This window comes from Lipotes vexillifer, unplaced genomic scaffold (assembly GCF_000442215.2).
Source record: "Lipotes vexillifer unplaced genomic scaffold, Lipotes_vexillifer_v1.1 scaffold611, whole genome shotgun sequence".
Taxonomy (NCBI): Eukaryota; Metazoa; Chordata; class Mammalia; order Artiodactyla; family Lipotidae; genus Lipotes; species Lipotes vexillifer.
The window spans coordinates 1,947,358-1,961,756 of NW_006785619.1; the positions used below are offsets into that span (position 1 = coordinate 1,947,358).

At 50.9% G+C, this 14,399-nt stretch overlaps 1 protein-coding gene across 1 annotated transcript in view; it reads right to left on the reverse strand.

The window, feature by feature from the left end:
• PIK3R6 (phosphoinositide-3-kinase regulatory subunit 6) overlaps window positions 1–12,113 on the reverse strand; it is a 34,814-nt gene extending 22,701 nt beyond the window's left edge. Inside the window, exons 1-6 of the mRNA XM_007457831.1 lie at window positions 12,101–12,113; window positions 2,898–2,981; window positions 2,204–2,295; window positions 1,483–1,551; window positions 882–1,014; window positions 664–733 (exon numbers count right to left, since the gene is read on the reverse strand). Coding sequence (XP_007457893.1) covers window positions 664–733; window positions 882–1,014; window positions 1,483–1,551; window positions 2,204–2,295; window positions 2,898–2,981; window positions 12,101–12,113 — 461 coding nt within the window. The remainder of the gene's footprint in view (window positions 1–663; window positions 734–881; window positions 1,015–1,482; window positions 1,552–2,203; window positions 2,296–2,897; window positions 2,982–12,100) is intronic.
• Window positions 12,114–14,399: the final 2,286 nt, after the last annotated feature.

A 14,399-nucleotide genomic window follows, 5' to 3' on the forward strand; every position in this document is an offset into this window, starting at 1 on the left:
TGCTGAAACGAGCTCTGAACCCTAAGTGAGCCCCTCCTTCTCTCATCACCCTCATCACACCAGAAAACCAACCTCACCCACCCTCTCTTCCGTACTCAACTGTCATTTCAACCTCTCCAATGCCAAGTCCTCTGGATCCCTTCCCCTCCCTGCACCCTCCACGAACACAGGGCCCCAAGCTACACCTTTCAGTACCAGGCGAGCAGAGGTACCTGCAGGGCAGGAGGCTACGCACCCCCTCCTTCACCCCTGACTCCATCAGCCTCTCTCCCCAGCACGAGCAGTGGACGTGTCCTCAGTCTTACACACACAGAGATGAAAGACCCCAGATCTCATGGTGTGTCTGTGGCTTGAATTATTGATATTCTAGAGGTGCCTCTGGCTGCTTGAGGCAACACCACGGCCAAGGGCAGAATGGAGGTGGAACCATGGACCTGCAGAATGGCCCGGTGCCCGTGTCCACGTTCTGCATGTGAGCGGGCGAGCTCTGAATCCAGCCCGAGAAGAAAGTCCTAACTGCTTTCAGGGATCTCCAGGGAAGGACACGCCCTCTCCACCCTGAGGACGTCCCGCTGCTGGACAAACGCCATGGATGGGAGGGGATGCTCCCCACGCAGACTCCTCACTTGTCCTGCGGGCAGCACCCTTGCTGGGGCCACTCACCTCTCCCGGTAGGGGTACAGCTCACTCGTCAGGTTCTGCTCGGCAATGACCAGCCTCTGGTACAGCGTCCCTGCAGGGCAGACCACTTCAGCCAACCAGCGTCTGAATCTCTGACCCCCATTCCCTACTTTCCCAGAAGGTGCTGGGGCTTTTGAGCTCCCTGGAATCCTGGAGAGGAAGGCAAGACCTTCCTTGGGCAGAGCTGGAGCGGCTCTCACCTGGGACGGCCGTCTCCGTTTTCAGCCTTATGGCGCAGTCCAGGGCGATGGTGCAGTAGGGGGCGGGCAAGGTCAGCAACCTCGTGCAAAAGGCATAGGTTCTCCGGTGGAGCTCCTCTGTGATGCCCGTGGCCTGGGTGAGACGGAGGAATCAGGGTGCCCGGAGCCCTGGGTCTCGCAGGGTCCTGGGTGGTGCGGGGTGATGGGGGGCGGGGAGAGCAGCCAGACCTGGGCTCCCACTTCCCTCCCAAATCTACACCTTCAGCCTCTTCTCCCAGTAGCTCTAAGACATCTCCCCTCCTACACCACATTCAGGCTTATCAAGATGGAAACTCATCCCCATCCTGTTCTGCCAGCAAATCAACTCCCCTCGCAGCCCTTCTGCTCTGTCGGGGTTGCAAATTTACCGCCACTGCCTCCCCAGTTTCATCTCTTCGTGTATCAGGGCGAGGGCAGGGCTGTGGGGAGAAGCCAGTTAGGGGCAGGTGCTCCTCGAGCTCCTCTAGGCTCGCTCGCCAGGCGGAGACGGCTTGTCTCCTGAGTGTCCAGCCCCGTCACCCGTGGGTCACCCCGACCCCCTTCACCCTCAGTCCCCGCTCACCTTAGTGAGCACGTACATTAGAGTGTGCAGCAAGGGAATGATGACATGCCGGGCGTCCTCACTTTCTGCCTGGAAGACAGGAGATCACGGGACATGGATAGGGCTGGGGGTCGCAGGGGTCTCGCCACATCCTAGCGGGAGATGGGGTAGAAGGCAGTGTCCCAGCAGGCCGGGGGGAGTGGGGAAGGGCCACGGCCTGCCCTGGAAGAAAAGGAGCGGGGGTGGGGGGGGGGCGCATAGGTGCGGGAGCCCAGGTGTGAGGGCGCGGGGGAGGGGTGCAGGGGGCGGCACTGACTCAGGGCAGGAGCCGGTAGCATAAGCGACAGGTGAGGCGCCAGCTTGGAGGCCCCCCTGAGCGCAGCGTTTCCCAAACGTAGAGCGCTGGGTGGCGTGGAGGGTAATTACGAGGATAATTTTGAAAATTTTTAGTAGTTAGGCGTTTACAGTTACAGGTACTTCCCATTTCTGTCCAGTGATACGGGTTTTCCATTTACGGTCGTGTGGTAGAGATCCTTTTTGAAAGACGTTAACTCAGGTCAAAGAGTGGGAGTCAACGTAAAGATAAAGTTGCTTATAGCAAAGTACCGGAGAGGGAGAAATGCGGTAGAAATCAAACGACCGAAGTGTGCGAGGCACGGGGTGCGCGGGCCCGAGTCCCCAGCGGGAACGGCCCCTCTCCCCCCGCCCCCGGCCGCCCCCTGCCCGGAGCCCGAGGGCTCACCTCCTCCAGCTCTCTGAGCAGTATGCGGACCAGCGCCGGGCCCTTAGCAGGATCCCGCTCGACCTTCTTGTGCAGGGACCATCTCCACATGCCTGGGTCAGGAGAAAGGGGTGCCCAGCCCAGCCAGGCGGGACGGGGCTGGGCCTCTGAGAGGAGACCCCTCTGAGCAGGACCCTGAGCCCTGGAGTCCCAGGTCTGACCCCCGCCCCCACTGCCAGGTGCTGGGCTCCGCGCCCATGGGGTGGTTTCTCTGATCTGCAGCCCCCGTGAGCGGGTGAATTCCCAGGGCAGAGAGGAGGGAGGCGGGACGCTAGCGGGGACAGGTGTGTGCACGTGGCTCTTGGAGCAGAGATGTTTACAGCTCAGCACCCCAAGCCACGTTCCTGGGAGTCATGCGGGCCTGGAGTGCCAGGGCACTTTGATTTGCAAGGCAAGTTGGAGGAGGCGGTTAAGAAAGAGGGCGGCAGACCCCCGATGGGCTGTGCCACAGTCCCTGGAGGGTGAGCCGGGGGCAGAGAAGGCCTTCTCGGTCCTTCAGGCTCCAAGGATTTCCAGGAGGACGGGGACTTGGCTGGAAGCCCCTCATTCTGTGAGCTCCAGGCTGGGGCGCTTTCTTCCCGAGAACACGTGGGCAGAGTTGGCTGGGCTGGGGTGGGGGAAGCAGAGAGAGCGGACGATGCCTGCCAGCTCTTACCTTGGTTGCTCGGCAGGGCAGGGGCCCGGGCGCTGAGCTCTCGGAGCACAGCGTGCACGCTCCGCTGGAGGTCCAGATCCACATCTGGGCAGCAGGGTGGGGAAGCTTTGAGGCCAGGAGCCCCTGGCCTTACCCTCGCTCCCACCTCCACTCTCCCTGAGAATGTCCTTAGCCCCTTCTCTGAGCTTCAGGAGGTGCCCGGAAGTAATCAGCTTAGAGCTGGCAGCCTGCATCCCGGCCAGGACTGCAATACAGCCTTTCAGTCAGCATTTCTGTGTTCTTTGTAAAATCCACATTCCCCTAATTATGCACTTATTTTAATGTATAGAAAAAATATATAACTAGCTCCTCAACTAGCATGAAGCTAAAATTTAAAGTCAATTTAAAGAAACATATCAGATAAATACCGGGAGGTGACAAGAACTCTCTCCCTGACCAAACTTCACTCGGGATCCTCGGAGCACTGTTCTCCACTAGGCCCTCAGCGGAGCCCCTGTCCTGTCTTTGGTCTCCAAGCCCAGTTTTAGCAGGAATCCTGCTGTCAGTCGATGGAAGTCCCTCTCCCTGATAGCTGATAAAGTTCTCTATTCCCCATCTTTGATGTGTAAGTTCTTGACCGGTGTCCAGCAAGAATCCTGTTAGGTCACGTTAGTAAGAATCTCCCACCCCTGAGGTCCCCTCTTAGGAATTTTCCATCTACTGACCCCTCCCTCTGTTTGTTGGCTGTAAATGCCCAGCTGTCTTTGCCTTATTCAGAGCAGAGGCCCATCTCTCTCCTCTATTGCAATAATCTTGAATAAAGTCTTCTTTAGGGTTTAACAAGTGTCAAAATAATTTTTTTCTTTAACAGCAGAGCATTGACACTGCAGAGCTGTGGAGGAGGGTACACGCACGAATCACTAACTGACATTTGGAAAGCACGGTAGCCATGAGAATGCACCTCACTGATCTCCCGCTACAACGAGTTTAAGGAACCAAGGAGCTTTGTGCTGTTGGGCTGTGAAATCCATCACCTCCTGCCGAGGCCACACTTCCCAGTCAATGGGGACAGCAGCAGGACTTCTAAAGCCAGCTGGGGAAGCTTTGTAGGTGGCTGACTCTGTGGCTCAGGGATTCCCCAACCCAAGACCCGTCAGTCTAGCACATTTCCACCCAACCCTTCCTCCCTTCCTCCTTCTTTCAGAGTTGGATTTTAGCAGGAATTCTAAAGCCAGCTGGGGAAGCTTTGTAGGTGGCTGACTCTGTGGCTCAGGGATTCCCCAACCCAAGACCCGTCAGTCTAGCACATTTCCACCCAACCCTTCCTCCCTTCCTCCTTCTTTCAGAGTTGGATTTTCATCACAGTCTGGGCGCTCGCTCTCCCAGCCCTCACCAGCTCCGTCTCCATTTTCTGTCCCACAGGTGTTTCCCCACGTGAAGCCTTGCATGTCTAATCTTGTCTTGCTGTCTGCTTCTTAGAGGATCTGGACCAACACAGGAAGCACGGGAGACACTCCCTGTACCATCAATTCCCCTTTATGATCAGCTCCAACCAAGAGGCTGCTTTTACAGGCGAGGGTGCAGTCTCTTGTTGTCAGACAGTACAAACCACACGCCTCAGAGGTTCCCCTTTTGCCTTGGCGGTCAGGAAACTTACAGCCAAATTGGGGCCCCGTCTCAAAAATCAGCTCATCTCAAGTGACAGAGACCTCTCTCCTTTGCTCCTTTTCAGGTGTGCTTGCTTCATGTTCTACTAAACATAGATCTTAATTGCCTCAGATTCCTTTGGAAACAGGTAGGGTAGAGAGGACAAATCTAAAAAACCAGCAGGTTGCAGCCCAGGAGTTAGAATTTGTTTAGGTCAAGGCACCCCATGCCCTGGTGCTCATGGACTGGCCCTTCCATGGCTCTGGCGTGGGCCCTTGTACGTCTGCTGGGGCCACCCAGCATCTCTGAAACCCTCACTTTCCTCCTGCCTCTCACTTGCTCCCCTGCCCAGACCAGGTCCAGGTCTGAATCTGAGTCTCCTTCAGGCTCAGAGCGGGCAGGAAGTGGGCAGGTGTTACAGCGCACGTTTGCCCACCTGGCCACTCTGTTGGGCAGCGCAGCATCTCCCAAAACTAGCAAAGAAATGATTTACCCTGGCAAGAAGTCTTGTCACAAGCCATCCTTCCATCTACCGAGCTCCACTTGGCATGAAAATAAATGAGTTAGCGCAGGGTGAGTTATTAAAAAGTAATGCTATGTCCTATTTCTTCTTTCCTTCTTTCTTCCCTCTCCCCTCCCTTCTTCTGCCCACCTTCCCGCCCTGGACTACACAAAAGACTTAAAACTGTGATAACTGTGATTTCCTCCCTGCCCCCTCATTAGAAGGGCAGCCAAACCTTTGTCTTCTGAGCCCTAGGTTCTCCTGCTTTGCAGAGGGAGTTAAGTTTTTATGTTTCAGAGAAAAATGGAGAAGTTAGACTCTGCCAGTAGCCCCGGGAGACAACCCCAAATAAACTTTGTTTTCAAAAGTCTGGGCAGCTGGAACAAACTCTCAGGCTTTGGTCCACATCTGGCTTGCAGACGTGTCTTATTTGGGCTTATAGAGTGTCTTGGAAAACAAAAGAAAATTGAACTAGCTGCCAACATTCACAAATCAGGAGATTTTGCATCAAAGTTCAGATTTCTGGCATCTCCTGAAAGTCTGTCGACACTGGGCGTGCATTCTTCTTACATGTGACAGTGACAGGGGCTGGGGAGCAGCTGCCCCTTGAGACAGGGCACAGCTCCCGTAGGGCTTCAGAGTGGTCACTCTCCTTGTTTCCCTCACTTACATCCTCTCCCCGGCCCCTTGTCTTTGAGACCCCTGGCTGTCTGACTGAGACAATCAAGCTGGATTGTCTCCAAGGGATGGGGGTGAAGGCTGCTGCTTTTAGTTAAAGAGGGGAGTGGCGATTCAAGGGTGGAAGGTTGGATTCCCAAGGCTGTGAGGGTACAAGGGTTATGGGGACCCAGGAAGGAGGAAGACCAGGGTTGGCTGGGACATAGCTGAACGGTGGTGGCAAAGATCTCAGATGAGGGCAGCTAAGCACCAAACTCTGTGTGCTTGAGTGCCACTGCTGTGGTCTCCTGGGCCACCTTTGCCAGAGCACAAGAATGTCCCCAAAGGAGCCCCCTGTCTCCTTATGGACCATGCAAGCTGTTCCGCAGGCTGCAGCCATAGTGGCCTGAAGACCACTGACACTTCCCATCATCCAGACTTTGTAACCCCTGGCCTTCTCACAGGATCCCAAGGAGAGGAGGCGGGTACCGCAAGTGAATGACATTGGAATTTGTACGGACCTTGGAAAACAAGAGCTTGAAGCTGGATTTGATTTGATTAAGCCAAAGAAATAATATTTCTCGTGCCTCAAGTATCTCAGGGTCGTTTATACGTGATATGCAATGTCTAACAGCATTCTTGATCCAGAACAGCCGCTAAATAAATAACATTCATTATCCAGCCCTCCATCCAGGAATAGGATATAGCTATCAGGTATCCAGATTACTATTAATAAATAGCACTCGAGGGCTTCCCCGGTGGCGCAGTGGTTAAGAATCCGCCTGCCAACGCAGGGGACACAGGTTCGAGCCCTGGTCCGGGAAGATCCCACATGCCGCAAAGCAGCTAAGCCGGTGTGCCACAACTACTGAGCCTGTGCTCTGGAGCCCACGAGCCGCAACTACTGAAGCCCGCATGCCTAGAGCCCGTGCTGCGCAACAAGAGAAGCCACCGCAATGAGAAGCCCACGCACTGCAACGAAGAGTAGTAGCCCCTGCTCGCCACAACTACAGAAAGCCCACGCGCAGCAACAAAGACCCAATGCAGCCAAAAATAAATAAATACATTAAAAATAATAATAAAATAAATAGCACTTGAATGGTACACATGTAGAGAGTCTTATGTAGGCGTAGCAAGACAACGGTACGTGTTCATCAAACCAGGTTCATTTTTGTCGCGGGTAGATGAGAAGACTACATTTCCCAGACTCCCTTGCTGTTTGCCAGGAGCCATGCGACTGAGTTCTGGCCAACGGCACGCGCTGGAGGTGGTATGTGCCACCTTCAGGCGTGGCCATAAAACCCTCCACCCTATCCTCCATGAGCTTGGAATATCTATGTGGAAGATGATGGTGCCCCGAGAGGAAAGAAGCCTCTGTCCCTGAAAGACTGTAGCCCAGATTGGGTTGTGACATGAGTAAGAAATAAGCATTTGTTGTGTTGACCTACTGACACTGGGGTCATCTGTTACGGCAGCCACTGTTCTCTGACTCAGGGACACACAAAGTGTGTGCGTCGTCTCATTGGATTCTGAGGAGAGCCCTGTGAGTTTGGCAGAACAATTACTGTTCTCCCTGTTTTGTGGAATCTAGATTGAAAGTCGCCCCATATCGCCTCTCCAGCCACAGAAGGTCAGACCCAGAGGGACCTCGGAGGCTGGCTCTCTTCCCATTTCACAGAGGGGGAAACGAGGCTCAGAGGGGAGAGGCGATTTTCGCAAGGTCACAGAGCTTTTTGTTGGAGCAGAGCTTTCTGTTTGCCAAAATGCACTTCCTCTAAAGCTGTCATCTTACTTGTGACCATTCACCTCTTTACTGGGGAAAGGGAAGAGGGGACACCCAGGTGAGACTGTGAGCACGTGTCTACCTATGTGTGCCTGGGGCTTGAATGCAGGAAAAAAACGCCCCTGATAAAGTTGCCTGAAAAAGGGTTCCCCGCCCTCCAACCAGGGTAGATGTTATCACAGCTAAAGAGACAATAGGGAGGAAGGAAGGGAGAACAAAGGCTGACAGGGTCCTGCTGTGGCACGACACCCATAGTTCAGGGTTTGCTCCTCTACTTCTGGCCACTCAAAGCTGACCCAGGACTTGGCAATGTCAGCTCTCCATTGTCCTGCGATCCTAGACAGTCAAATCTCTCCCCAACCCCCTCTTAGATGTTTGCTTTTCCCCTACTTCCCACCCTTGGTTCACATTAGAGTCACCTGGAAAGCTTTAAAAAAATACCAATGCAGAGCCCACCCCAAACCAAATAAATCAGATATCTGAGGGTGGGGCCCAATAATCAATTTTTAAAAATATCTCCCCAGGAGAATCTAATGTACAGGATTACAGAACTAATCTAATTCAGTGAGAATTATTGCCTTCGGCGATAAGTTTGGAGATATGAATAACCGATCTGTCAGAGAAGCCGTGAAGTGACAAGATGCTCAGTTCACAGAGGACAATCGTCCTCTGAATTAAGTCACAGGGTCAGGATGGCCCCTCCCTGGCGATACTCCTGGCTCTCACGGTGGTGGGAGGAGATTTAAAAGGATACAATTAGGGGCTTCCCTGGTGGCACAGTGGTTGAGAATCCACCTGCCAACGCAGGGGATAAGGTTCGATCCCTAGTCCGAGAAGATCCCACATGCCGCGGAGCAACTAAGCCCATGCGCCACAACTACTGAGCCTGTGCTCTAGAGCCCATGAGCCACAACTACTGAAGCCTGCGCACCTAGAGTCCGTGCTCCCCAACAAGAGAAGCCACCGCAATGAGAAGCCCGCGCACTGCAACAGAGAGTAGCCCTCGCTCGCCGCAACTAGAGAAAGCCCAAGCACAGCAACGAAGACCCAACGCAGCCAAAAATAAATAAATAAAATAAATAGGTTTATTTAAAAGAATACAATTGGAGAAAGTTTATTATTATTACTATTATTTTTGTTGTTGTCCATTAGCTTGTTTGCAAAAGATATAACCTTTGTTTAGAAATGTAACCCTTATAGACGCCAGTGCTCTGACACTCTTTGGGTCCAGCCATGGCAGGAATAAAATCTCCTAAGATTTGTTTCAAGCTGACCAGTCTTTGTCTTCTTGAAGTTGTCCCATACCCTCCTGTGATGGTTAATTTTACGAGTCAACTTGACTGGGCAACAGGGCACCCAGCTATTTGGTCAGATGTTATTTTGATTGCGTCTGTGATGGTGTTTTAGATGAGTTTAATATTTAAATCGATAGATCAAGTAAAGCAGATTGCCCTTCCTAATGTGGGTGGGCCCCATCCAATCAGTGGCGTCCTGAATAGAACAAAAGGCTGACCCTCCCCCAAGGAAGAGGGAATTCCTCCTGCTTGACTGCCTTCCAGCTGGAACACTGGTTTTCCCCTGCCTTTGGACTTGAACTGAAACACTGGCTCTTCCTGAGTCTCGAGCCTGCTGGCTTCTGGAATGGAATTTACACCATCGGCTGTCCTGACTGCAGGTCTTGGTACTTGTCAGCCTCCATAATCATGTAAACCAACTCCTTATAATAAATCTCATTCTCTATATGTATATACATCCTACTGGTTCTGTTCCTTTGGAGAACCCCGACAAACATGCCCAGAGAGGACCCTGGGCATCAGTATGGGGACAGCTGGTGGAATAATCAAACTTAAAATTCCCTCAGCCTGCTCCAGCCACTGCACATAACCACCCAGATGAGAGGGTTACAGGGGACACAAAATTACTACGAAAGAGTTGAATTCATAATTCCCAAGGGATGCTTCCCTCAAACTAGGATGTTGTGGAGAATTGTCCTTTTCCACTCTCTGGGTATCAGCCGTCAGAATCAGAACCCCCTCCCTGGAATGGAAATGGAAACACACCAATGAACTCTTTCTGGTCCCTTCCCTTTAAAATCACAATAAAATCACTAACCCAGGGGTCCCACTACCTCATGCCGGGTGAGCCATAATACAATTGAGAAGAATATGGTTTGTTTGTGTGTGTTCCAATTCAGCCTTGGACTACCCGAGGCAGCTTAGCTCTGTACAGGTGAATGTCATGTGGTACATGTTGTGTTTACTAGTTTCCATTTTGGAGGATGACCTTTTCCTGACCTTGACCTTTGAGCTGGGCTCCACTTTCCTGGAGCCCATGGGGCTCCAACACGCTGACCACATGGACCTTACCGACTGCCCTTCCTACCAGGGGCGAGGACTTGTCTGAGAATCCCCTGGTGAACAGACAGCTCTGTCTGAGCATCTCAGCTGCTCATTGAAATCACGTGCTCAGCACCCAGATGCACCATTGGCTGGAGGGACATGCTCATATGCTCCTCTTTCTTCCATCCCGTGCCTGACTCCCACCTTCCCCCCACGTGGTACAAAGGCTCAGATGTTTCTAAAAACGTTTGCAATCTTGCCCCTGTTTGCAGGAGTGGCAAAGTAACAATACCTTTGGTGACCTTGAAACATTGCTCTTTTGCAGCCCTCCAAATTAACGTCTTACTTTTCAGGTGCCCTCTTCTTGACTCTAGGATGAGAGGACTCTAAGGGCTGTAGGAAGGTGGGAAAAGTTAAAAACAACTATAATTTGGAAAGCCAGCTAGGACAACTGCAGTCCCTGGTCCTGATGGAAAAACTCCCTTTCGGAGTTTTCAGGGCCAGCATCCTGATTTGGGGATGCTTCTCTCACCCACTGGATTTGGGGTCAGGGGGGGTCATCTGTCACATCTTTGGGGGTGGATGTTGGTGGTCTTTCTTGCCCTGTAGCCTTCCCTGCTCACTATAATCCTGGTGGCACTGTGACCCAGGTGCCCTGCTTTGCCCTGGCCTTGGAGTGGCACGGGACCAAGCTGGCCAACGGACTGTCTCTCCCTCTGGGTGACCTTTGTGTGGGTGACAGCCCGGAGTGGAGAGAGCCTCCCTCTTCCTGTCCTGGTGGCAGATCCACCCTGTTCCCTGCCCTTTCTGGTGTCTGATGCTTCAGCTGTTCCTTCAGTGCTCAGCCACTTTTTATCTTTGAATATTAAATGAACCATATGGGTTTCTATTGCTTGTATCCAAAGGACCTTTATCGGTATACCTCCCTTCCTAAAACACGATACCGACGTGTCTAAATTGTTGTAATTAAAGTGAGTGCGAAGTAAGTTGGTTTTGAAATGTTCAGTAGGAGATTTTCACAGTGCTGTCCCCACCCTTATCCTCCCAGCCCAAACCCCAGCTGGTTAAAGACGACCAGGAACCTTGTGACACCAAGATTCACTGGTTGAAGCTTCTTCTGATGGGGTGAGGCTCTCTGAGGGTGAGTGGGGTGTGGAAAGGATGCTGTCTTAGGAATGATAACAAGCTGGTGGCTGTGCCTGCCTCGGGGTGTCCCCTACCCTTGCCTGGGACAGGGATCTTCAACGGCATTGGAGTCTATGCCTGGTGGCCGGAGGAGTGGTTTCTGACTTGCCAGGTGAACATTAGTTGATACACATCTTGGGAAAAGGGTCATCTCTGCTTGTTGTCCCAGGATGGTGTAAGGAGAAAAGTCTAGGTTTTGGAATCAGCCAGACGTGGGCTCCAATCCTGGATCTGTCACTTACTAGCTCTGTAGCTTTGAGCAAATTACCTAACCTCTCTGAGCCTGTTTCCCTTTTAGTAAAATGAGGACAATTGTACTGATATCCCTACCTCGCAGAATCCTTCTGATGTTTTGCATGAGGCAGCCCATAGAGAAGTCATTCACAGCACAGATGCTGGAGCTAGATTGCTGGGTTCAAATCCTGATTTGACCATATAATATCTATGTGACCTTGGGACAATACCTGTCTTCTCTCACTTTCCCATATTCTTTTATTTTATTTTATTTTATTTTTGCGGTATGCGGGCCTCACTGTTGTGGCCTCTCCCGTTGCAGAGCACAGGCTCTGGACGTGCAGGCTCAGCGGCCATGGCTCGCGGGCCCAGCCGCTCCACAGCATGTGGGATCTTCCCGGACCGGGACACGAACCCGTGGCCCCTGCATCGGCAGGCGGACTCTCAACCACTGCGCCACCAGAGAAGCCCCTCCCATATTCTGTAAAATGGAAGTAACAATAATATCTATCTTACGGGGTCTTTATGAAGACTAAACGAATTAATATTTGTCAGGTGCTTTTCCCACTACTTGATATATTGTAAGTGCCAGAGAGATATTTGTTAAATCAATGCAAGTGTTTGGCAATATATATTGCTATTATTGTCATTACTCCCAATGTCCAGCTCAGTGATCTGCCGGCAGCTGGGGCTCGTACAAGTGTGTAGATGTCCATCTCTCAAGATGGTCTCGCATTTGGGGAGCTGAGTGCGGGTCTCTCAGCCCCGCTGGGTAGAGGTGGTCCTGCCAGCCCTTGGGGCAGCCTCACCTGCCAGATGGGCCTTCCCCACTCTGCAAACAGGCACACCAGACCCCTCTCTCCCGGACCATACTGACCTGAGCTCTCCATGGGGGCCTGCGTTAAGTGTGAGGAGGGTGTGACTGTCTCAGGCAGCAGAATGGGAAGTGAGGTGCTTGTTTTCCTGCAAAGAGCTGGTTCTGAAAAAGAAGAGACAGTTAGTGTAAGTGGTGGGACGTGTACAAAGTATATCTGTGGAACGGAGAGGCTCCCGGGGGACCGAGGCTTCTCTCAAACTGGAGGGGAGGGAGTCTAGATTTATTTAAGAAGTGCTTCTGTGGTGCTTGCTATGTGCCAGGCACTCTTCTAAGCACTTAAAAACTATCAACTCTTTAATATTAACCTTATGAGGTAGGCACTATTTTCTCCCCATTTCGCAGATGGGGAAATTGAAACACAGAGACAAATAACGGTTCAAGGTCAAATAGCTAGTAAGTAAAGGAATGAGCACTTGAACTCAGACCATCTGGCTCTAGAGCTCATGCCCTCAATCACGACCACAGGCTGCCCCACTGTGACCTCAGAGGGAGGGACGCCCAAAGTCTGCTTCCCAGAGCAACACACTCCACAACTGAAAAGCAGAGGAACTCTGAAAGAATCCAAGAGCTTGCTCTTTGAAGAAAAAAAAGATACACACATACACACACACTTGGGAAAGCTAACTGAGAAAGAGAAAACAAAGAGACAATATTAGGAATGATAAACATCCCATATGACATTTATCTGTATAAAGAAAGTCTGAACCCTCTGTATCATACACAGTTTTCTAGGAAAATAAAAATGACTCAAAAGGCTCTATAAGAGTTAGAAAAACTGCTTATATTAGTAACCAGTGAGGAAACAGAGAAAGCCTTCAAGTAACTGGCTCTTAAAAAGTGGTATCTGGCTCAGATGGTTCCTTTGATAAGTTCTCTCAAACCTACAGAGTGAAGCAAGTTTTTATGTTACTTAGCACAGAGTTTACTGTCCCAAAGAACAGAGAAAAAAGAAAAGATTCTCTGAAAAAGCCAGCCTACCCTTGGTACCAAAAATCGAATGAGGATAGTTTAAAAAAATAGAGCAGTCACTTCACATCCACTGGGATAGCTGCTAAGAAAAGAAATACAACAGAAGGGACTTCCCTGGTGGCGAAGTGATTAAGAATCTGCCTGCTAGGGACTTCCCTGGTGGGGCAGTGGCTAAGAATCCGCCTGCCAATGCAGGGCACACGGGTTCGAGCCCTGGTCCGCGAAGATCCCACATGCTGCGAAGCAACTAAGCCCGTGAGCCACAACTACTGAGCCTGTGCTCTAGAACCCGCGAGCCACAACTACGGAGCCCACATGCCACAACTACTGAAGCCTGCACGCCTAGAGCCCGGCTCTGCAACAAGAGAAGCCACGGCAATGAGAAGCCCGCGCACCACAACGAAGAGTAGCCCCCGCTCACCGCAACTAGAGAAAGCCCGTGTGCAGCAACCAAGACCCAACGCAGCCAAAAATAAATAAATAAATAAATAAAAATAAATTTATTACCAAAAGAAAGAAAGAAAGAAAATAGATCAGTGGTTGTAAGGGTTTGGGATAGGGAGAGGGGGTGACTACAGAGGGGCAACAGGGAACTTTTGGGGTGATGGATTTGCTCTGCATCCTGTGGTAAAATCGATATATGTGTTAAAAACTCATTGAACTGCATAGCAGTAATAGTCAATTTTACTGTATGTAAATATAAAAAATAAAAAGGTATTAAAAAAAGAAAGAAACCCACGTCTTAATTTGTAACTGGTATCACGTGCTTGGGTGCTTAGTTGGCTTTTACCAAATTCTAGAATTTACCAAGAAAAAGGCATATTTGTGCAATGGTGCTCTCACATCTTTAAAAAACCAGATCATTTACACACAAGGCACAGCTGCCTCTTGAGAAACATCCGAGGAACTGGAGTGGAAAGTAATTGACATATTTCAATATATACCCTTTTTTTTTTTTACCATTTTAATTTTTTAAGCTTGTGCGTGTTTTATATACTCTAAATGCAAATAAGCCTCTATATCTAATTACCAATTTATAGGAAATACGGAGATTACCAGGATGCAAAATCCAGCGTTTGAGAAACTCTACAGGACAAACATTCTATTCTCTTTAACAAATAAATTGCAGGGAAGATGGGGTGAAGGTGAGGAGGGGAGACGTAAAGCCAAAGGAAGGGGGGGCTACAGATTAACAGGGTTTAAGAGACATTATCAACCAAGTGAATCTTATTTCCATCCTAATTCAAACTATTACAAACAACTATGGGGTTAGGGGCTTCCCTGGTGGCGCAGTGGTTGAGAGTCCGCCTGCCGATGCAGGGACCACGGG